At 40.1% G+C, this 25,243-nt stretch overlaps 1 protein-coding gene across 1 annotated transcript; it reads right to left on the bottom strand.

The window, feature by feature from the left end:
* Nucleotides 1–11,412: 11,412 nt before the first annotated feature.
* Nucleotides 11,413–24,871, bottom strand: LONRF3 (LON peptidase N-terminal domain and ring finger 3; the record flags this gene model as incomplete). The annotated part of the gene is made up of 11 exons (XM_010146533.1): nucleotides 11,413–11,849; nucleotides 12,576–12,725; nucleotides 13,453–13,615; nucleotides 14,659–14,817; nucleotides 15,484–15,605; nucleotides 16,022–16,136; nucleotides 19,324–19,414; nucleotides 20,130–20,415; nucleotides 21,754–21,909; nucleotides 24,044–24,166; nucleotides 24,753–24,871. Coding segments are annotated over 11 exons (1,643 nt in total), but the record flags the coding sequence as incomplete, so codon positions are not given.
* Between the last annotated feature and the right edge of the window lie 372 nt (nucleotides 24,872–25,243).

Genomic DNA, 25,243 nt, shown 5'->3' with positions numbered 1-25,243 from the left:
GGAGAATGAGGCAGAAAGTGGGTTACTCTTCGGGTGATTGTGATAATCTCCTCACCTTTCACACAGCAGTGCATACTGCCGGATAGCTTCAGCTATCGTAGGTGCAATCTGTATTCGTAGCTGCAATCTGTATTTTGCAGTTGGTCCACATAATGGACCGGATGAGATTTCTGTTGCAGTAAACCTCGTTTTTTTGGCTTGTAATTCAAATCCAAATGCTAATCTGCATTTGTGACTCAGAAATCTCTAAGTGGCATCCTTATCATAGCAGAAAAAGATGGAGCCTTCACGTAGAAATAGAAAGGTGAGGTTTGAAGGATATTCATTACAGTCTTCTAAAATGCTGGTAGTCAAGAACTTCTAGAATGTTTGCATTCAGTTTGTTTCCACTTCATCGTAGCTGTTAAATTCAAGGTCTCAATAGGCTTCTTGGCCCATGTCTGCATTAGAAATCAAGATGTCTGCAAGTGTACACCAGGGAAAAAAAGGCAAGTTATGCAGGTTTAGTTTGAAAACAAACTCTGTTGTTTGAAGTGAATCTTAAATGAGGTTCCCAGGTACAATCTTGATGAAGTATTTTGTGGTAAAACTGCAGTTTGCTACAAATACAATACGATTTATTTCCACAGAGGTAAGAAATTCTAAACCTCCAGTTTCTGACTGCCTATCTTAGGTGGTCTGCCTGTTTTAGGATAGGCTGTTCAATAATGAAGGATTGTTCATAGCCGTGGCAGTAGAACGCCTCATCAGTGAGGTATCCCAGTTCGCTGACTTGAAGGTGGAAATACTTCCATCTACTATTAAAACGTAGCTTCTACTAGTTTTCTGCCAGAGACATAGTAAGTATTTTGAGAGTTTTCTAACACACCGCCATTCATTTCCCCACGTTTCCTGTGTAGATTAAAAAGAACATAAAGAAGGAGCCCTCAAAACATATGCCAATAATACATACATGTATTATGTTGGAACCCTCAACATAAAAAGGATATAGACTGATTGGAATGAGGCCAGAGGAGGCCACAAAGATGATCAGAGGGCTGGAGCCCCTCTCCTATGATGAAAGGCTGAGAGAATTGGGTTTGTTCAGCCTGGAGAAGAGAAGGCCCCAGGGAGACCTTATTGCAGCCTTCCAGTGCCTGAAGGGGGGGCTACAAGGAAGCTGGAGGGGGGACATTTTACAAGGGCCTGTAGTGACAGGACAAGGGGTAACGGGTTTAAATTGAAAGCGGGGCGGATTAGATTAGATATCAGGAAGAAGTTCTTCAGGGAGAGGGTGGTGAAGCACAGGAACAGGTTGCCCAGAGAAGCTGTGGATGCCCCATCCCTGGAAGTGTTCAAGGCCAGGCTGGATGAGGCTTTGAGCAACCTGGTCTAGTGGAAGGTGTCCCTGCCCATGGCAGGGGAATTGGAACTGGGTGATCTTTAAGGTCCCTTCCAACCTAAACGATTCTATGATTCTATGATGTATGTTTATGCAGCCAGCAGTTCCCTTATTTAAAGAGAATGCTCTAAGAATTAAAGTTCATAATTTTCTGAAATAGCGAGGACATTTAAAGAGCATCTGTGGATTAGTCTGAGTAAGTTTGTTCTGTAAATTGCTTCAAAAGAAAACAGATTCTTCCTAGGTATTGCAACAAACTGTTTCCAGCACTTCAGCATAATACACTAGATGAAAATTCAGAGGAAGCGACATAATATTGGATGAACCTGTTTCAGAACATTGGCTCAGGCCACAAAGCAAGTAATTAACAAGCTGAATGAAGCATTTAAGCCCACGCCTTATCATTTATGTAACTAACCTTTGAGTTTTGGACGCACTGGTATGCTGCAGTGAAGCCTACACAGTGTTTCTTTTATGTGTGTGTATTGAGCAAATGGGAAATGCATACCCTGCCATTTGTTTTTCACATTTTCAGCACTTATCAGAGTTCTCTGGCTGAGTGATCTTATATTGCAAAAATGCACGCCTCTTGGTCCTTTTTTCTGTAGTGCAGTATAAATCTAGACGAGTCTCAGCCTTGTTATGTGTGTGTGGGGGATGTATTCTACTTTTAAGGGTGCTTTTGAGCTTGTTTAAAGCATCATTAGTAGGACTAGAAACAAATTAATTGAATGCCACTTTTCACAAAATAAGTGAGCAACAAGAAGAGTGGCGAGGGATTCTGAAGACTTGTTTATGGAGGCAGCTTTCACAAACAGCTTTGGAAAAAACCCCCTAGGAATGCTGTGAACCGACGAGGTCTGAAAAGACGTAGTTTCCATCCTTGAAACATATCTGTGTTTCTCATCCTGAGAAATGTTGGGCATGTTAGGAATACTGAGACGGGTGGTGACAACATTAGCTTCCTCTAGAGCAACTGCGATTTAAGTGGAGTGTAACATCACCTCTGCACTCAGGGAATGAGTCATTTTGCTTATTAATTCTCTCACTTTCGTCTCTCCCTCCTGTTCTTTTCCCCGTCGCTTTATAACCAGACTTATTTGGAACTCTTGGAAGACAAACACCATTTCTCCTTGGCGGGAGAGAAATAAAATAGCATACTTAACAGAGTTATATAACACACTGGTACGCACGCCTAAAATGAGGTCATTTTGATTAATATATTTATCTGGTGTGCAGCTGTAACAGGACATGTAATTGTGATTAAAACAGCACCATTGGATTTAGTCTCTTTGCAAGAGTGTTCAGTTTTTGTAACTAATATCCCCACACTTGATGGGAGTTACTAGTTTGTTAACATTATCATCTGTGCCCTTGGGCTATGGTCCTAGCCCTCCAAACCTTGGGAAATGATTATAGTGTGGAAATAACTACCTTTCTCTTCTTTCCTCTATCAGAAGTTAGGTAGGAATTCTGCAGTAATTATATTTATTTGAAGCAATCCAGTAATGTGTACATAGAAGCAGGAAAGGCAAACTGTGGAATTCCTTAAAGTTGAAGATGTTGCTGGATGATGAAGAAAGTAAAAAGACACGAGTGATAAAGCCAGTCACAGTGGGCTGGGAAAAAAGGCTGAGCAGCATGCTGCAAATGGCTCTAGTATCATCTCTTGGAATGACAGAACCGGTAGGATCTGCTTTTGGAATCCAAGCAGATGTATTTTTCTTTTGGGATGTTGAACTGCCATTCTTCTAAGTTCTGACGCATCCGGTTCTATTTCGGTTTGATGACTCCTAACTAGACATGTTAGGCGGCTGCTGCTCAGAAGCCAGCATTTAAAAACACTGTGTTTTTCTCTTCTACTCTTTCTGGCAAAAAGCTCGTTATTCAAGTGCTTCTCTAACCTTTAGTTACCCTGGTTGCATAACTGGAAAGCAGCATCCCACCATGCACTTCTGTGACCCAGTTGTGCCTTTCCAGTAGTGACTTTATGAGTTATAAAAGGTGTGTCTGCCAAATTGCTACAGCAACATTTACTCTACTGACCCTGATTTCCTAAATATTATATAGTCACTATTCACTAAGGAGTAAAAAACACTGTAAAAGCATGTGGAAAACCCCCTAATTCTGTTATGTTGAAAATCCTTGTGTATGCTTCTTTAGCCTTGATAGTGCTTGGGCTTCTCATTGATAAAAAATACTCATAGAAACCACTTTTAAATCATTAATGCTTCAGTAATCTTTCAAAATGAATTTTAGATGGTACATTCAGTGCTAATAGTCACAGTACAAATCACTGACTCATCCAAGGAACAGCCTGAATAACAATTGCTTTGTTGAACTAACTTACAGTCTAAATGGTGATGTGCAGCATTCATTTTCTAGACTGTCTGCAGACTTGCTAAAATCCTTCCACATGATCGTGTCATCTATTGCTGTGTATTCTACTCATGATAAAACCTCCATGTGGATGAGACAATTTCTAGTATGTCACATAGAGAAAATTATTTATTACTAGCATTACTTTTACAAAATCTTTCTGTAGCTCGTAGAAAACACAGAAAAGGCATGTGCTTGGTCGTCTTTTCCATCACATAATGCAGCATAAGTCAGTTATATAAATAAAGTCACTTACATAAATAGCTTAATTCTCCTTTCATTTATGGCATTATAAATCAAGAGCAGATCTACTGAAACAAAAGATGTTACACTGGCATAAAACCGGTATTGACAGCATGTGCAGGCTTTCATTATATAGATTCTTTTCAGCCAGTAATTTTTTTGATTTAACAGCTTGAAGCTGTCCTATCATAGATGTAAACCGCAGGCTAGTCTTCATAGCGAACCTTGCTCTTCATGCCAGGGCACTGTTTTTCAGTTAGCCTCTGTATATTAATTTTTGGTATCAATGTACAATGTATCTGGTTAGTTAAAACCATTATATTTCTGGTAAAGGTGGCCTGATGACATTACTGTTCAGCAGTAAGCATGACTTCATCTGTTCTTCTATTGTGTAGTTTTGGGAGAACTTGGTATTAGTGACTGCTGATAAAAATCTGTTTGAAAATTAGAAATACATTAAAAAACCCCAAGCTCAGCCCTGCAATAGTTTAGTAATGCAGTTTCTATTCTTCCTTCACTGTACACGTGGCCAAGAGGATGACAGACAGCACACTTTGTTACTGATTGTGAATAGTATGAAGACCAGTCAATCCATGACTGTTACAGCAGAGGCTAATTAACTGTTAAATTAAGAAGTCAGCTACATCTTTTGAAGATGCCATACCTTTCACTCACCCATAGAGAACCACAGCACATTAAGAGATGTTCCAGGATTTTGTGGCATCGCTTTCCCAGAATAAAAAGCGTATTACAGCTGGATGATGAAATCTTCAAAGCTGTGGCAGGTAACAGCCAGGAGCTCTCGAGTGCCATCCCCTTCCCTTTGCTCAGTACGGCACAGTCCTGATCTGAGTCGCAGGGAAGTCAGTCCAAGTTCTTCCATCAGGGAACTACACTGGGAAGCAAAGGCTGACTGGAAGAAGTAGTTTCCCCTGAACTGCTTTACATGATAGAGATCACTAGCACTTTTGGGTGATCTTTTTAATATGAAGCATTACATAAGTATAGATGACTTTATCTGAAATATCATTTCAATAAATCTGTGTACTAAAATGAGAACACAGTGAGCAAGTAGTTGGGAAGTAATTTGCTATCCTATATTTGGTTTAAATTTTCTCTGCTTTATACTTCATCTAAGCACCACTTTTTTGTAACCACTCTTAGAGCTTTCAAAACTAAAAGCATTCTTTAAAAAGAACAGTTTTAAGTCAACATGTTCCCAAGCAAAGCTTCTCTTTTGACTATCTACTGTGACCTGGTGGGAAAGCACTTCAACCAGAACACTTCCCTCTCCTCAGATGTGAATGTATTTTGTTATGGAAAACAGCAGTTTTGACATAATTAGTTGTTGGCTTACCATATACAGTCTTAGCCTGCACCCCAGATTCTAAAATAAATACAGGGCCTGAACATACAGAGAGAACACATAAGACCAGAGCTTACATAAGAGACCAGCAAGCCAATCTCTGATACCAGAGGTGCTTGGGACATAGGCAGCAAGTCACAAACATGCCACATCTTGCTTAAACGACAAGGCCAGAGGAGCAGCCCACACCTACATAACTTGAAAAAATGTTGGCAACTCTTACACATTTTTGTAGCAGAAGATCTGGAGTCACTCGTGTCAACACTAGGTTTACGAACAAAACTATTCTCTGGCTTTTTCTATGAAGTTAAGGACTTTGAAAAACCCTATGGAACTTCTCGTTAAGGTGCCTTCACTGAACACAGTCCTTTCATCGCCTCACAGATGCCGCCTAAGCACAGCTAGGATTCATCCTTTCCTGAGACTGTAAATGAAAAGGTATCCTGGTTATACCTGTAAAGCAAGCAGTAACACGTGAGAGGTGACAAAGTCCAGCAAAGTGCGTGGTAGAGCTGTAAGCCAGACCCTCTTCAGTTCCCACTACTCTCACTTCGCTACATCAAAGAGAAGAAACACCCTCTTGATGTCCTGTACAAACAATGAGACTTGGACAACTTCATTTCCATGGTTTGGTCCCTTCACATCGAGTGCTGTTGTGTGACTGCAGGATCTAGGATTTGTTCTTTGTTCCTTTATCTAAAACACCTAAAAGCAGCAGCTCACGTGTAGTATTTGTTCACTTCTGTAGTTTTGTTATGCGAGCCAAAGAGTAAAGAACACAAAAATTTTAATTAGCAAACAACTCTCCACACAGACTTTGTTGGTACAACAGTTATAAGTACATCTACAAACACATACAGGTTCTTTGGACTATGATTGGTTTTAAAATATATTTTATATGACAATGTGAACAAATCTGGAAAGAACAAATTACTTCAACCTTACGTCGAGGTAGCTGAACAGTACTCTGTTCAGTGATATGAGAGTATAACTTCAGTTTCATTTCAAGTTCATTACAGTGCACAAAAGGATGTTTTACAAACAAATGGAATATACAAGTCCACAAAACTTTTTATTTAAAATGGCTTGATAGATATATTTCTGGCACTCTCGTAACCACATAGCTTGATGGAATTAAATTGGACAAGTATATGGTGCCAAATTCAGACATCTTGCACAGATAGTCTTTTGTTCCTCATTTTTGTACTTTTCCCGTTCCTCACCAGGGAATTATAGAAGCGATTACATTGTTTTTGCTACACTTCTGCTCTGTAAACCTTTGTTCTGCAAATTGAATGTAAAGATTTAAAGGTGCATATGTTTATATTTATAAAATATATGGCTATGACTCTATTAAAAAGCTCAAGAATGGCAATAACAGAATACAGGCACTTCTATGTGAGGGTTACTTTAGACCTTATGAAACTCCAACATTAGTAAGCACTTCACTGATACCTGGATGAGTAAGTCAATGTAATAGTTAAGTTTTTTATTATCCACCGTTTTAATCCTGTCTAAGCAGATTAGTTTCTTGTACCCAAACAATATTTATTTAGCAAAGTGTTTCACAAAAGTGACTTTGCTGAAACTACCATTTTTCTGTAGCTCTAAGACCTTCTGTGATTGACTGGGCTTTGGAACAAACCCCAGATCCTAAACTATGTGCTGCACCAGTTACAAGTCAGGTTGTGAAGCTGACAAACGAAACGAGAACAAAGCAGGGTTTGAAAGCAGGGGTGGAGTTCATCTGATGAAGGACTCGGGAAAGGGGAGCACTACCCTAAGCGCATATAGTTCCACTGGGGTTTTATGCACAAAACCCCTGTAATTAATTTACACTTTTTTTTTTTAAATAAGAGTTTGTGAACATGTTCTCCATTCCTAAACACTGCATTTAAGCATAACTCCTGTCTGTCATTAATTTAATCACCAGTAAAACTTCAGCACCAAGTAGAAATCGTTAAGAGGAAATTTTTCCACAGTGAGGCTAATCAGCCATTGGAATAATCTCCCCAGGGAAGTGGTGGATTCCCCAACACTGGACACTTTTCAGATTCAGCTGGACAGGGTGCTGGGCCATCTTGTCTAGACCGTGCTTTTGCCAAGAGGGGTTGGACCAGATGGTCCTTGAGGTCCCTTCCAACCTGGTACTCCATGATTCTATGAAAAGACGATCGAAAACAAGACTTAAATTTTATAAAGCTCTTTCTCTACAGCACAGATTAAGCCAGACCTGCTACATCCAATATCCACATGACTTCTTCTTAGATTAAAATAATCTTTGGATTAAGAAAGCCATGGTTCAGGTGTTCTGTTTGGAAGCAGTCATACTGGCCAGGATAGGCGCGGCAGTAGGACAGCTGCTATCTCTTATTGCTACAAGGTAATGGAAGATAAGGTATCAGTACTTAAAAATATAATGCAAGAGGAACTTCTATAACTAATACCAGTGTCGCTTAAGACTTAGCATGATAATGGCCTATCTCATCACTTCATCATCTCATTATTAAAACTACTGAGCTACTTTCCACAACTGTGTCCAAGCTCACGGTCAGGTTTCATGTTTTTTCCTGATTAATCCAGTCTGGTCTCAGGTTTAGTCAAACAAGTCATGCCAGCCAAAGTAACAGCTGTTCTCATGGGAACATATTCCCTTAAGTTACTGCTAGATCAAGGAGCATATAGAACAAAGCAAAGTAGTTGTAAGTATCATAGATCTGTCTGTATGTGGGAATGAAAAATTAGTATTACTTCCTGCAGAGCACTTTACTGTTTTTAATTAGAAATGATATAATGTATATGTAGGATTTGGAGAAGTGATATAGGCAGTCTGCTATTTATTTTAATGTAGTTTGTTAAACACTTTACTTACAGAAGTGAGGCTATTCCAGATTCACAAAATCATGCCTTACAAATGCTAGTCTAAAATTTTCAAGAAGCCTCTGGGACATGGCCCAGCAGACCGGCACTTATTCAGTCACAGTTTGGTCTATCCTTGGTTCCCTCCCCTGTTATGAGACTCACTTTTTGTAGTCTTAAACACATCCCCCCCCCTTTTTTGTTTTATGGGGGACTGATCACATTTCCTTAGAAATAAAGATTTCTATTGATTTTAGTAATCCTGACTCAGTGATCTCGGGCCAAGGGAAATGGACTTTGAAGAATTTCCAAGAAGCCTATGCACTGCTTTTGCCCTCACGACAAAAAGTGATCAATACTTCTGGCCACACAGGAAATGCAAGTTTGAGTCATGATTTTTTTTTTTTAAACAGATGAGCAAGACTGGTTACAGGACTGGGTTTGGTGTCTAGAAAAATGTGAGAAGCTTAAATAAAATACTCCCCCCCAATTAGCATTTTAGCCAATCAATGCTGTTTCTATAATTAAAGTGAAGGTATTTTAAAATCTCTTCAGCTGTTTATTCATGCCTGTAATAAATGTTGCATTTACATCTTTGCACTGATTAATAGAACTGAAAAAAGCAGTACTGTGGCATAACTAGAAGATTTTGGTTTTTACATCTCATTGCCATCTCTGCTCACGAAAGGGAGCAGAGAGCATCTCTGCTCTCCTTACCCAGCTTTTTCTAGACAGGGTTGTGTTCTCAAGAAAATCTGTTTCTCAGTATTTTTTTTTTCCTCTGATGGAATTTGCAGACTTTAGCCATTAATCAAGGGTGTGTGGCCATAGAGCAGTCCTAGACAGAATGCTAATGTACATGTACAGACAAACTTTGCTGATGTATTCCATTTGTTGTGCCTATGCAGATCAACTGTATGCAGTGCATGCAGTAGGTCCACGCACATGAGTTTCTGCTTAGGAAATTCGGGCAGCTTTACTCAAGGCTAACAGAAAAGGCAACATCCACTTTTCAAGTCAAGGATTCTTTCCATGCCAATTTCTAAATCAACAAAAGAGGCAGAATATAAGCATGCAGGAAAAAAGAACAATGACATCAGTGAGAAAACAGTTTAAAATAGGTATTTAAGGTCCTTTTCTCACAGATAAGGGTAACAAAGTGATAGCTTTTTGCTACGGGAGCAAAATGGGCCCCTTATGTTATGCAGTAATACATAATGGATTAAGGAAGAATTGCATTTAATGCAGCTTCACTTCCAAACAGGCAGAAAATCACTTCATTATTGACTTAAGACGACAAATGCCATCGCAGGTGTCAGCCACCAAACACTTGTTCAGAACACATATGTATTTCTGTATGTTGTTTACAGAGAAGCATGTAAAGTACCACCTAGGGAAGAAGTGCAGCAGTCTAGCAGTACGGAAATAAGTTGTAGCGTCTCTAGAGCAGCTCAAAGCAAACACAGGATACGTATTCCACTTGCAGCACAAGGTTGGACCATGTTTGTATTCCATTCGTTTCTTTGGTACCCTTGTGGCAAAGTTCTACATAAATTTAACAAGAGGGGGAACAAAGATAATTTTATGGAAACTTAACAGTATGGAAATTACTTTTAACTAATAAATATTTCTGATGAGATGATGATGGGAAAACACAGAAAATTGACATTAAGTTCCACCACATCTTTTCATAAAGGCATGGAATGGCAAAGAGTGCTATCCTGGGTAGAAACAAAGAAATTTGTAGCATTCCATAGCATTCTCAATTCAAGCTGATTTTTTTTTGCCACTGAAAAGGATAACTGTAGCTTAGAATAAAAGGCCCAGTTCTGCTCGCACTGAAATCAGTCAAAGTCAGATGGAGGCAAGATCAGTCCCAGAGAGTGGTACACTGACAGCAGTAACAGCAGCAAAACAAGTATATGAATCGTTGATTTAAAAAAAAAAAACCACAACAAAAACCACAAAACAATCAAAACCAAGATACTTCCTATTGTAATTTCTGCCCTATTTTTACCTGCTTTATCACTGGCAGTAATCACACAAATATACTTGTTTTCCTTGGGAGTTAACTATTATTAGCAACACTACCCAATCTCTTAAGAGAAATGCAATGGCTGGGTAGAGGTTTGAAGCTAGCAGAAACCTGAAGATTGGGGTGAAATAAATACCATTTATTACAACATATTCCTTCTCATGTGACACAAACCCTCCGAGTCCTACAGTTCAAAATAACTTCCCCCTTTCCCCCCCACATACACACACTCCAAAGCCAAATCCCACCAAACAATTAAAAGAAATAAAACTGGTCTTAATAGCAACAAGAGTTGATGAAAAAAAAAATTATCTTTGTAGTAACCTACAATGAAATGATACCAGAACTTCCAGTTTTTCTAAGTAGGAGCCACTTGTCATATATTGTGGCTCTTTCTTCGCAGATGTTTGTAGCCATTACCACCTCTTGGAAGAAAGAGTTCAGATTAAATTCAACTCCAAGTCATACTCGTTCTGTGAAAAATTAGGGGATAGATCCTTCTTTCACCACTCTGGCCAATTCCCACTGACATCGGCTGGTCAATACTTAATTCACCCAAGCACTTAAACACTCATGCTTAAGGTTAAGCACGTGCTTGACTGGTTTGTGGTATCAGGAACCTAGTCGCAAGCATAGATCAAGCTCCAACAACTGTGCTTGAGTTCTCAGACATAATCTGTGTATTCAGAGACTTCATGGCAGGCTGTTTCAGGGGGAGAAAAAATCCTTCTTAGGCTACAGTAGAACCGGGGATAAGTAGAAAAACATTCAAAGTATTTGAACACAAATATCTGAAAAATTATCAAAGCAGTTGCTTCTGCACTGCTAGAATCATCATTTTGCCCCCAAGTCATAAATACAGGGTAAAAACACTATAAATAAATAGAGCAGCTCACTTTCCTTTAGAGAATGAACACATAAATAATACACATTTTGAAACAAAAAAATCATAGTGCAAAAATAAATTATCAAACAGAAGTTGTGAACATTATTTTACACAAAGCTATATAAAACCTGAACCATTTGGAATAAAAGACTTTGCAGTTCACTGAAATAATGCATTAACATTATTATTTCTGCTTCACATTAAACTGCACAGTTTATCCTTTATCCACTAAAAAATAAAAATAAAATAAATTAAAAAAACCCTTAAGCTCTTTAAAAGGTTTATGGCAAACAAGATCACTTTCTTCTGTCACATTTGTTATTAATTTAGCAGTGCAGTGATTGAATAATCATGAGTTCCAAATGGAAACTATTGAAGTATCCATAAACATCCCCTGCTCTTTATAACTCATTTTTTCTTTGAAATTCAGGCTTGAAAGATCCTGACACTCAAATCTGTAAGACATTATTGCAGTTAGATGAAGTTACAAGAGACAGTCTACAGTCAAGTACTGTGGGAGACTTCACAGCTCTCCTCACCATCACCGTGATCTTGTACGAGACATGAATGTAAGGACACGTCTGATGCCATTCAAGCGGTCTTTGAGGGATTTCATGGCAAGGAAAGGGAGCTGAGCTCTGTTCTCAAGTGGAAGGACAGCTAGGACCCACCAGCACCAGGCTGGCCCATTGGGGTTAGCCTGCAATAAGAGGGAAAAAAACCCCAGAAGTTAGGATACATATAGATGGTAAACTCCTGCTTTTGAATATTTACCCTTGAAAACACAGTATTTTGACTGCAATCTCACAATCAGGTCATTTCACTGCCAACCTAATAGCTTGTGAGTACAGGCTGGCTTGAAACAAGTCACAAACAAGTTGCACCTTTCCTAAAAATAGGATGTTGAAGGCAGAAGCAAGATTCATTTCTATTTATAGCAACAGTTTATAAGTTGGGCCTCTAGATTATTTTTAATGTATTCTCCTGTGTTATTACTGACCCAGTTCATTTGGATTCCTGCCTCCCTTCTTCATACCTTATGACACTATTTCATATTTAGTTTCTGTTGTTATACTGTTATTTTAGGATGCCTACCATTTGCAGTCCTTGAACAAGAACACAAAGTTTCCTCTTGTCTATCTTCTCTCTGTCATTTAATTGGGGAAACAGAGTAGGCAAAAGGCATTTAAGTCTCCTAGGATTAATACAGGCAGTTAAGTCGTCTCAGGAAGTTACCAGCATTAAATACGAGCTTTTGGGTTTTTTGTGCTACTGCTGGTGTATGGCAACAACTCAGATACCTAGCTTATGCAGGATAAATGAGGAGTATTCATATTTTCATCTTAAAACACAGCGCCTCCCAGCTTATCGGATATCCTTGCTATTTCTGTCTCTGAAAGTTACATAAGCCACTGATTCTGGATACCTGTGGGTCAGGATCCTTAGCTGGCATTGGACCAAAGTGACTGAGAATGCGACTTTTGAGTGCTTGCTTGAGGGAGTTAAACCACATATATGCCTGATCGTAGACAGAATCATGGAGAACAAGTAATGCAGCATATTCTTGTCCTTGCACCTGAAATGAGTAAAGAGAGGGGGAAGGGTACTGTTAGTTCAGTCTGCATACTGGGGAAGGCACAACGTTAGTTTCTAGGATTTTCTGGGATAGGTAGGGGAAAGGAGAAGAAAAGCATGCAAAGAGACTTCTGGGCTAAGTCCTGAAAGCTAGTTTGGTGTCCCCCATCTATCACATCCTTCACCACTTTCCTATCCTATATTCTAAACCACAAGATACCTATTTGCCTTTTTTTAACTATTATTAGCAGCTCTTCAGACTATACCTTTTAATCTTGAAGTTGCATACCAAAAGCTCATACATCACCCAGAACACTCGGACTGCCTACATGTATTTTTAGTTTTAATAAGAATGAGTGTAAGTAATTTTAAAGGTGTAGTGGACCTAAATCCTGCTCCTTCTTACCTGAATGAGGGTTTTCTAACTGGCTGCCATGCAGATGGGGGCAGGTTATCCCTCACCCCCTTATAAACTGCAGTTACTCTGTCTAGAGGAGCAGTAAGATCTCATTCTGGATTCACTTTGTTTTGTCTTCTGCTGAAAACCTCTAGGAAAAACACTCTTCAGTGTACGGGCAGCATGTGTTTCCCATCTTTACCCATGAGCAGTTAGTAAATACCACCCAGTTGTTTTACTAGAAACTGTTCTACAAGACAGACTCACAGAAAACATGTGTGCTTAGAATTTCACAAGTAATACAGTTTAAATGAAGTATTTCTAAATTTACCTTTTGATCCTCAATGTACTCAATATCGGCTGTATTATAGCCATCCCGCTGGCTGTGCTGTATCACCTTAAATCTCCTCTTGCCGATGCTGTCTACAACAGAGCGGCCATCAGCAAAGAATTCAACGTTTCTTATCTCCAGAATGCAGCCATAGTCTGCAAACCTATTGAAATGGGAACAAAAGCAAGTAAACAGGTCTTGTTCTCTCCACCCTTAGTCCCACAGAGCTGCCATACAGCCAGTCCCTACCACAAAGGTATTTACCCGTGTCAGCTCGTTTCTGTTGTTCATAGTACTGACCTGCTGTAGTTCAAATTATTCCACAATTGTTTTCAAAACTATCAGGAAGATTCAGGCTGTCTAATCTGATTAACACTAACTGCATGCTTTGGAATACAGGGAACATCTTACAAAATGGGAAGTGCCGTAGCTCAGAAGCACACTGCCTCCATCATCCTAGTAGTTCAATTTGTACAGAACACCACGCGCAGTTCTGCATGTTACAATTACGGAAGGACTGTGAAATCTATAAAGAAAAAGCGTTTCCCACAATTTCAGCAGATTTTACTTTGCAGGTGCGTATGTTGTGCACCTCATGCTTTTTGCAGTTTATACATCCCCTGTAGGTACACACCATAAAAGGAAGGGAGGGCAGCTAAATACAGAGGCAGACATTAAGGTCTAATTACCTAAGACTGACTATAAATGGCTCAATGTAAGCGCTCAGCCGGCCCTTACAAAGGTCCTGTTGTACCTCTGCGGCCTCCTCTATATTCAGAACAGTGAGGATATAAATGTATCCCAATAGCTTAGCTATTCTTTTCCTAATTTAAAAAAAAAAAACCCAAACCCACAAACACACCTTACTGCCATTTCATTTTGATTTCTTGTGCCAAAGCATTCAACAGGTTTCAAACCAGTAGGAAATAGCTTCCTTTTCACATATTACAAGAAGTCTGCAGCTCAATTTCCTGTAATACACACTAGATATGTGTGTTTCAAGAGAAACGGGCAGTCCTATTAGTCAGAACCTAACTTCTCAAGAGAGAAACTCCAGTTTTCTCAGTGTCTTTAACTGGCATGATCAGGAAGACGCTTTCTCTACTGGAAAAGGTATTACAGCCATGGACCTTTCTGTACCTCTCCAAAGAGACACGCTCCAGACTAAATGGGGCACATCACAGTCTGAGCACGCTGCTCACTCACCCCTTTACAGGGTCACTGATGCACATCCCAAATTGTTTGGTGCCAGTCTCCATGCACCTTCGAATCATCAGGCGGTAACACGGCTCAAAGATGTGCAAAGGGCATGGGACTGTAGGATAAGCCATTGTGCAGACAAATATAGGAACATTCTTATTCAGGCTGTAAGAAAGAAAGGACAAGTCAGATACAGCATTTTAACAAACTACTGACAAGGTAAAAAAATGTATTTTATGAAATAACATTATTTAAATGATGACAGCTTTAAATAAACACCATAACACCTTTAGAATAAAAGTCTTCATGCAGTATGTAAAGTCTAAAGTTATTTTTCCCCTTAACTGACTAGATATTATGGAAAGTGATATACCACTTACTAGAAGAATTTTAATTACGCTTTCTGGTTTTGCTAGTGAGAGCATTGATGCATCTCCATTATTACTTTTTTTTTTTTACTTTATTTCCCTTAATCCCACTTCTTCCTTACCCAGTAGGTTCCAACCCCCAAGCCTGTGAGACTACTTCCACCTACTGTCTCACTCTGGCTTCCATGGAGGGACACTGAAATCAACCACATTGCTTTACACTTTGTTCTAAAAACAGCCTTTTGGATTTCTTCTACTTTGGTTTACTGTTTAGCAGAGCGTCCAGTTTTTATGCTAACTCAAAGCACAATTTCACCTGGACCCTGTTCTCTCTGAAATCACGTGATAGGAGAAAGAAGCTCCTTTGTCAGCATCTTAGCTGGTGTTGCACAGCAGCAGGAGCCGCTCGGCAGCCTACGGCAGCAGTATCACAGAGAGGATTTTACATAAATGGAGTACGTACTTGGAAAGCTCTGCTATTTCCTCTTCATAAATCTTTCTTCTTTCGGTGAGTTCCTCTGGAAGGTATCTAGCTATTAACTCCTCCATTAGTACTGTTTTACAGTATTTCCTCATAGCCAAGCACTGCAGTAAAAACACACGCAAGCAGTTAACGTCTGCGTTTCAAAGCGCATGGTGCCTGCGCACAAGGTGCCTGCTAGCTCCCTTTCCTCATGCCTACAGCAAATCAAAAGTGATCTTTTAAGCTTGCGCTGCCACTGGAGAATTGTTTACTGAACCATTCCCTATGTTATGGGCATCATCTTGGGAAATCTGGGAAGTAAAATCACCTATGGATTTCCCAAGTGCAGGTCTGGCCCTAAGGTTTGAACAGGAGGCTATCCATGCTTTGTGAGTCACAAGAGCATTTTTGAAGTCACATTCTTCTTCAATTATGTAATGTTTCTTTTGAGTTGGGAAATATCAAAGGTTTCTGGAGGTGCTACTTGATCCTGTCCTGCGCCTCTGAACTTATGCTGAGAAAATCCAAGCGTCATTACCTCCGAGAGCCCTTCCTTGCACAGGGGACACTTTGGGTTGTGATCCAGGCATCTCTCAAGACATTTGAGACAGAAGGTGTGTCCACAGGGTGTAGTGACAGGTTCATAGAAGAGCCTGGATTGGAAAATCCAAAACCAAAAAGACAACAATATCGTGTACCAAAGTAAAAGAAAAAGCTGCTACCAAAAAAACCCCAACTGTATTAGTTCACTAATTTAACTACTGACTACTCCAGGGATCAAGCTGTTTCTTGCTTTCCATTTCTTCAGCCAACTTCTGTATTTATTCAGCTTACAGACTTTCTTATTGCCACCTATCGTGAAAGGCAGCCCATGAACTCTGATTTCAGGGAATGTGAGAATATTGTCATTAATTTCCAACAAGCCAGGATTTAATTTTCCTCTACGTGAGCGATAAACATAAGCAGAAGTTGGACCATCTGACTTTTTATAAAGAAATTGAGCAATACTTGCACAACTATTACTGTAAAATCATGTGATTACTTTTAAGTGTAGAGCTAAGCACAAAATAGCTATTTGTAGTAATAGCCCACATAAATGACTGCAATAAACTATTGCTTCCAAGTCTAATGTGGACTCGGAAAGCAGTTTTGTTGGAATAGACAGTTTTTAACCTTTTAATGACAGCTTTTCTGGAAAATGAGTGACATTAGGTTCATGTTTCTTCTAAAAAAATTTTCAAATACATAAGGCCAGGTCTTCAAAGTGTCATGGTATCTAATCTTTACCCATTTCAGGCACCTCTGTGACACTTTCATGTAAGGATTTTTTACTTAAGATTATGTGATACTGCAAAGTGACATTTCCTTCCCAATAAGTACCTTAAGGGGATGTAAATATGGATTTTTTTTTAAAACAGAAAACATTCGAAACTAGAATTTTTTTGACATATACTCTAGTTTATGACATACTGTCTAAGCATTTTAAGGTCTCAAATATTAATTCAGTTTGTAGCTAGATTAATTAATGTATTCTATATAAATTATTACAGTTTATCAAAACACTACACTAAGTTCTATTATACATGTGGAAATCACAAATATGTAAACCCAGGTTTATTAGCATCCAACAGGATGACTGTATTTAAGAATGCATTCAGCTCTGCTGAATGACTGAACAAGACTGCCATAGCCAGTTTATTAAATGTCATTAATCACTATTAAATATTGACATTTAAACAAGGGAACATACGAAGACGTACGGAAGATACCACACCTGTATTACTGCAACTCAACTGTGTAATTGTAAACCCTTGTTAATTGTTTCATGAACAGAAACCTCACTGCACCAAGGCTACCTTATTGCTTTAAACTACATAAAATACTGAATTCTACAATACCTTTAAGCACTGTTTTGCACATGTAATGATTTAGTAGTGACTTACTTGATGGGAAATGGTAGCATAAAGACAAGAAATTCCTGTTAAAATGCATGGTTCCGCTCTAGCTCTCAGGAGAACCAGCAGCAGCTTTTCCCTAACGATAAGGGGACCTGGGTGAAGCCTCCTGACTTGCAGAAAGAAATGCTATACACCAAGATTTCTCATGACAATCTTAAGCTATTGTAACAGCAGCAACTAACTACTGACTCCTGCTGAGTACTGCTCCTTCACTTCTCACCAGTGTGTTGCTCTGACTGTTACTTTGATTTCTGCTTGCTGCTGAAGCAAATGTAGATCAATAACATTTCGGCCACTCCATCAGACAAATAGGTTAATAACAGCTCCTGCAGTTAATTGTGAACAGGTCAGTAGGTTACTAGGTAATTAGTTCAGAGTACCTCAGGATCCAAATCCCCAAAATACTTCTGAAGAACATGGCAGGAAATAATTATGATCAATCTGCATTAATAGCAAGAACAAGAACTTGTGACGGCTTCCCTTAGCACAAGCCTTCATCATTGCAGTGATGTTACAAAGCTAACATCCTTCTAGATGCAAGGCGGGTATTTGTGATTACAAAATCAGCATCAGCATCCTCTGTACTGTAAGGGAACCAGCAACCCTTGAGCTAATTCCTTTACCCATGTATTGTAGTCTGGCTGTTTCTGATTTAACATAGAGGATGAGGAAGTAGAGCTAATTAATTTTATTAAAAACATCTGAAAAATGCTTTGTGGACATAATGATCATATACATGCAGAGTCATTCAAACCAGCTAAGACTAATTGTGTGGCTTTCTGTTAGAGGAAACTTTTGCTCTTAGCAGTATCAAGTGTTTTGACAGCTGTATAAACTCTGAGAGCACATTTCAGCTGTAGGCACACAGAGGGAGAGGGGGCAGGTTGCATTTATTCCAAGCAGAAGCCAAACACCGCAGTTGTTCCCCCCAAAGGTTTCAGTTTGTCCAAAATAAACTGAAGTCCCCCTGGTACATAAACAACAAAACACAGCCAATACGGATTTCTTAAAACACAGACCTTCAGAAATAAGTCCATGAAGAAGCTATCTGCTGTTTAAGAATTAAAGTATAATGCAAAACTAACCCCACGATGCATTATTGATTAATCTGGGTAATTAAAGACAAACCTAAGCAACGCTCACTGCAGAGGTCAATAACCCTGTGAAGCACCTTCCCAGTTTTTCCTTCTGAGCCAGTAACAAAATGCCACGTGTGCATTTGCCAAAGTTAAAATGCTTTTTAGAAAAGCAAGTAGTAAAATAGAGGTAGTTGGCAACTCCTACTGGTTTTATCTAGTCATTGCTGTCCCCAAGAACAGCTGCTGTTTAACTGGAAGAAGAGATCACCACGCAAATGGAGCAATGGCCTTAGCAAACTAAGGAACATGACTCCTAAGCAATGGAGGAAAAACATGCTCATTTGCTTGCAAGATCCTTCTATTGCAATAGCAGCAACACAGTACTTTATGTGGAAACTTGGAAGAAACATCGGATGTGGTCTCTTCAGCGATTCTGTGCATTATATAACATCACACGCTGCTCTACAAATTCCAAACTCTGGGTTTGTGCGCTATGTCGGTGGGTGGGCACATGTACGTGGTGGGAGGAAATATTTCAGACACCTTTGTTAACCAGCTCAACCCTCACGTGACCTTATCCAAACAATCACTGGCCTAGAGCAGAAAAAGTTCCCATTCATCAGGAGTGTGAAGAAACAAAGGCCTAGAAATGCACAAATGGAGTAACAATTCTACTGAAAACTAATTTCAAGTCAGGAGGGAAAAATAAGTACTAAGTGAGCTAGAAAATCTCTAGGTGATAAAAGGGAAAGAGATACAGGCTTAAAAACTAAAGACATCCATGAGAAAACAATGGATAATACCTCATACACAGGGAGCAGTCCAAATCTGACGGATCCACAAACTCAAAGGGAGTATGTTGTCCAGTACCATTTCCCTTAGCCTCAACTGTATCTATCAACAACAAAAAACATGTTATAATGTAATTGAACAGAACGATGGAAATGCCATGGTATTGCCTGTATCTGCCAATGGCATCCGATATTTAAATGTATTGTATGTACTTGCAAGTTACTGAACCATTAAGCTTCATTACAATAATTCCTATGCAAAGCATCAAATTCAGCCTTGGTACAAATCAGCACGCCTCCCCTTCATTTTGGTGACATTATACCCACTTACAGAGGGTTGAATTTAGCCTTGCATTAACAATTAACGTCAAAACATTTTTTATTAGTGTTGGAAATCCCAAGTGAGACAAATTCTTCTGTCATACCATTGTAAATACATCCTGCAGCATGAAAACAAGGCCAGATACCATGAACAAACAGAATTTGTGCTTTAAAAAAAGACCTTTCTTTTTAATTGATCCAGAAAGCGCTAAGAACATGCGCAGCACCGATGCTCCTTAAAAGATTCAGTGCTCTGCTGATAAACGAGCACTCACCCCAACCTTCTGAGCCCCCTTTCTAGGCTAATGCAATATATGTATGTGTATAAACACACATGTAATTTTTAACACACACAAAAGATTCCACATCATGCCCTGACTATGCTGAGGAGAAAAAAGCCAAAGTGTAATTTGGACCCTCTTGCCCTAAGTTTTACAAAAGCAAAACTTCCACTGATTACCTGCCATGGAACTTATCCTGTGTGTCATTAGACATACCTTTCTTCATCAGTTTGCAGGGTACCTCGGCATTTCGCATCTCCTCTGAGCAGCACTTCCTTTTCAGGAGGCTGCACTTCTCAGAAATCAGCAAGGCAGACTCTGGCACGGAGGTGAGTTTGTTCTCCTCCTCTGAGCAGTCCTTTTTGCTCTCTGCAACCTGTACAGCTTTCCTCAAACTACCAGAAGTAGTTACATTTGGTTCCTCTTGAATGGGAAAACCCTTTTTCTGTTCCACATTTACCTGCGTGAAGAGAGGACTGATGTTAGGCCAATCTTCCAACAACTGGGAAAGGAAAAACACCCAAAGGTGTCACAAGTCTTTAATATTATAGATCACCAGGGAGGACTTTGTAGGTCAAGAAGCAACAGTTTGAGAATTGCTGTCAGGGCCTGATTTTAACAGGGTGGGGAAAAAAAAAAGCAGCAAACTATTCCCACCCCAGCCCCATGATAACACAGTATTTTCAGCCCTTATATGTGGCTTTATAGCTTGTTGATGAGACGATTCAGGCAGAAGTGTGGCTAGATCTCAGGTTAAATATATTATCACTTAACCTATGAAAAAAAATGCCTTTTTTTGTATCACAGTGATGGCATCAAACACCAAAACAACCAAAACAATGCGAGTTCATTTTAAGGAAGCAGTATAAACAGACAAAGTTTAGAGAAAATGCACAGCGCTTCCTTTAGCCAGACAGATTTCTTTTGCAAAGGATAAAAGAGTCAGTCTTTGTCCCGTTACAGCTGTGGAACAACCTATGAGCAGCCATTACACAGGACATCACCTATCAGTTTGTCACATCAACTCCCCAGATGAACCTGAAAGCAGATACTGCGGACTGTGATCAGGAGCTGTGGCGATGGGTAACATGCAGAGAGATGAGTGAACTGTCCCTCAAATGACTTCATGGAAGGGTCATACAAAAAGATTTCTTGTCAGAATGTCCCTACAGCCTCTCCAGAAGGCAGTGTCACTGATTGTTCTTATCAGTCTCACCAAGGCTGCTCAAAGTCTACCATTTTTGTCTGTAGGGACCAGTGAAGTGCTCTCTTACATATACAGTAAATGCAAAACTATCCTCAAAGTTCGGGTTGGGGTGATGCGAAAGTGGTCCTTACAAACCCGTAAACACAAACCTTTACAAAGCTATGGCTGGGGAAGCAAACTTACGGAAGAGCCACTAATAACTTAGGTGGCTCTGCAATAACCTCTAAGCAGTGGACAGTATCTGAATGCAGGATGATCTTGACACTGACATCATCAGTTACAGTTCAAGCTGAAACCCTAGATTTTAGCATTTCACAGCTTTTGGGGGTATCTCAATACAATCTTCAGAGACCCTTTCCCACTACCAACTACTGGGAAGAGCTGAGACAGTTACAGGAATAGAACCCGCTACATTCTGGCCTAAGACTTACCAGAACAACAAGAGAGGACTTCTGTTAAGACAGATAAAGATACTGAAGTCAGTCAACATCATATTCTGTCTTCTGAAACTCAGTACAAACCTGGGCAAACATACCCGCCCTGTCTCCCAGAGGTGAAAAGGAGGGAAGGCTTCCCAATGTGATCATAAAACACACAACAAATTAAGAACCACACATCAGACTTGATCTTTACCTTGAGCAACCTTTGTAGGTTATGGCTGGTGCCTCCAGATCCCACTGAATTTAGGAGATTCCCCTTTAATCTAGAGTGATGTGACAACAGCTGCAGGATATCGGGTAAGTGTTCCTGAGCATTTCCCGGGATGAGTGAAAACAAACTAAGTAGAAGCTGTGATATAAAACAGAACACTTTACTGCTTAGTTCCTTCCTTGCAACCTCTAAATGAAAAAGCAAGTAAGGGAATAGCTGAAAGAAGCATTCTTGATTTTGTTAAAACCATTTAAAGAGCCCCCGAGGCTCAGGTAAGAACAAAAAGTGCAAGAGCTAATGCAATACAGGCCAAACAGCAGCAAGAGACATTTTCAGAGTTAAATAAGCCCATAAAGTTATTAACCATTCTCTGTGACATCACGCACACACGCCTTTGTCCTCTTTGTCCTGCAGTTCAGAGCTTACCCGAAATCACTATCTTTCTTAAATGTGTTTTTTCCTGCACATCAGAACCTTTCACTGGAGTTTACTAGTAGACAAAGCACTCATCTCACAGGCTTAATCCAAGTTCAGTTAAGTAAATGTGTCTGATATTGTAAACCGTAGCTATTTTTAATTCACTTATGGTGAGAGAATAAAAAAATGTAGGAAGTAGAAAAATGCTGTTTCTTCATTTGCTATCAGAAAGTAAGTGAATCCCTTTCCAGTAGCAGGTTGTAGCCACTTGTATGCCACAGCTTATCAGATGATTATTTAAGGAAAGAAACAGAGCTGAATGGAAGATTCACGCTTCAAAAATTAATTTAAACATACTACTGAGGTGATCCTGCTGATGCCTGAGGAAGCCACATGAGAGCCCAGATTTCTCTGCGAAGCCAAAAAGAATTCCACAGGACCACACTAGGACAAGTCTAACACTGACAAACAGTTAATACAAGCAGAACATAACAGCTGCATACGAAGAATTTGGTAAAACGCAGTATGTCATTGTTATGCAAACAGCCTTGGAAACAACCCAGTAGAATTGCATCATGGATGAACTCTGTGTCTGATGAGTGCATGAGTAATTCTTTCAGTCATAAGAAGCCTAGTTTTTCTCAGAACCCCACTGCTCAGAAATTAGGTGTCTTGGATAAGGTTATTTGGAGTCTGAATTTAGAAACATCACTGTTTGTTTCTGTTCTTACTCTAGTGCACAGGAAGTCTCCCAGCGTGACTATGAGAACAAATGATACAATGACAGTGAAAGTCTGCATGGAACCCGCTGGGGGAAAAAACACAACCCAACAAAACCCCCAAATATCAGTGGCAAAAAGCACAGGAGGTGGAAATCTCAACCACATACAAAAATCAGATAAAAATTTGATTGCACTACAGCCATCCAGGTTTTACTCTGTTACCTTCACGAGCAGTGCTTTACTGGAAGAACTCTACCGTGCTTTTACAAAGTCTTAGAGCACACAAAAACCCATGATTCCCATCCCACCCGTGATGGAGAAACATATGAATGCAGTGCCATGAAAGAAAAGTCAGCACAAGGAAAATAGAGACAGCTCTCACTGCGATGCTGAGCCTTTCAGCTACAACAACAAACCAATGGTCAAGTGTCAAAACACTGATTTGCAGGAAATCAGAGATTTGAGGGGTGTGCTAAAAAGAGCAGACTTCACAAAAGCCAGGTAGAATCCGCACACTATGTCTTAGGCTGCTACTGAAAAAAAGCCTCACCGCAGATCCATTTTGTTGCTTATTTAGCATTAATGATTAGCAACCTTTAAAAACTATTTTAAACCAGCTCTTCTTTTGCCACCTGCTTCCTTTCACGGCTCCCTCACACACTGACAGTGGCAGGACCGGCAGCAGGGAGAGAGCTGCTGCTCCCAAGCGGAGTTTGGCGGGTGCTGCGGGTTGCGTTCTGCCAGTCTGTGACCCGATACACCATCCAACAGCAGCTCCCCCTCCTCATCACTGTCCTTGGTGACACCCTGCCAAGCTAGGAAACAGATCAGAGATTTGGCTACAGGGAATCACAACAGTCTGTGGGTGGCAATTATTAACAATTCAGTTTTACTTCCAGTTTGCTGACGCTAACACCGTGAGTAGCCGTTTCCTCATAGTACCTGCCATGTATGTTGCCTCGCTACCCCCCCTACCTTCAAGTAAGCAATACAGATAACTCAAGTTTAGGAAACAGCCTGGATATGTCTCTCTCCATCCAGCTCTTTGCAGTAAAGAGAGAGAGGGGAAGAGAGAAGAAAGTCTTATCTTCCATTATGAAAGGCTACAGAAAACAGTGATTTAGGGAACTTACCTTTTGTGCCTCAGACTTGGCCATCTTGTTCCCAGTATCTAGAGCAAGGCAGAACAGAAACTCTCTTAAAGCTTCTTCTGTTTTCCCCAGATTAGCTAATGCTTGTCCTTTCCTCAGGTGACCCTGCAAGGAAACACATCCCATAGCTGCAGCTTTGGCTTTTCTGTCATGAGAATATGCAATAAAGCCAAGATGAAATTACCAAAGATCTTTCCAGATAAGAAAAAGTTAGGCAGGGAGAATTACTATAACTGCCTCTTATGCCTAGACACTAACAGTGTCTGGAGTTGTAACCAAACTGATCCTGAAAACTCTTACAGGCATTAGTGGGATATTCTCTACTCCAGCAAGTATGATGATCTCAAGTTGAGCACCTGAGCCCACCTGGTCTTAGACAAATCTACTTTCCCTGCATCACCCTCCTAAAATAGCCATTACGTCCTTACGGAACGATACAAGCACAACACACTCAATTTTTAGAGAGTTCATGAACTTGAGATTCATCCAGGTCAAAGACAATAGTGTTAGCTCATCCTCAGGATTATCACTCTCTTCCTCCCACCCCAGGAAGCTCAAGAGTATCATGGTTAAATGTCTGTAAGTCACAGAACTCAAGGCCCCCTCGCTGAGCCGTCTGACCACCCTAATGGGGTGCTACCAGGGCAGTATCAAAGTTTGAAAACAAAGTACCGCTGGCGTCAGAACTTACCTTCAGCCAGTACGGCTGCAGCCTGCACGCTGTTTCCGCATCGTGCAATGCGTCCTCACAAGCTTTCAAGGTGGAGTTAATCTGGGACCGGTTGCTGTAGAGTAAATGGTCATTTGGAGCTGTGGGAAATAGAAAAATTGGTTGACTGAAGTAAATTAAAAATCACTTACATAAGCTTTAGTCATTTACTTTTTTAAAACCACATGTTGGTGCTTCCAAGATGTATACACCCACAAAATATCCTGTCTCGGAATAAGTATATATTAACCGAAATCTGGAAACCTCTTTGGGCAACTCCAGACAAAATGTCAGCTCGGCATTATATAACTGCGTGGAACGCTGCATAAATAAACGCCGCGACGCTCGCACCGAAAGTTACAGCTCTGACTGGAGCAGACGGGTGGTAGAAACTTAGAGGAGACAAGGAAGGCGGCAGGAGGAACGCTGCAGTACTGCAGGGAGGAGTTTCAGCATTCGGAGTATCCAAGTTT

The sequence above is a fragment of the Eurypyga helias genome, unplaced genomic scaffold (genome assembly GCF_000690775.1).
Source record: "Eurypyga helias isolate BGI_N326 unplaced genomic scaffold, ASM69077v1 scaffold38412, whole genome shotgun sequence".
Classification (NCBI taxonomy): domain Eukaryota; kingdom Metazoa; phylum Chordata; class Aves; order Eurypygiformes; family Eurypygidae; genus Eurypyga; species Eurypyga helias.
This window is presented reverse-complemented; position numbering and strand designations above follow the sequence as displayed.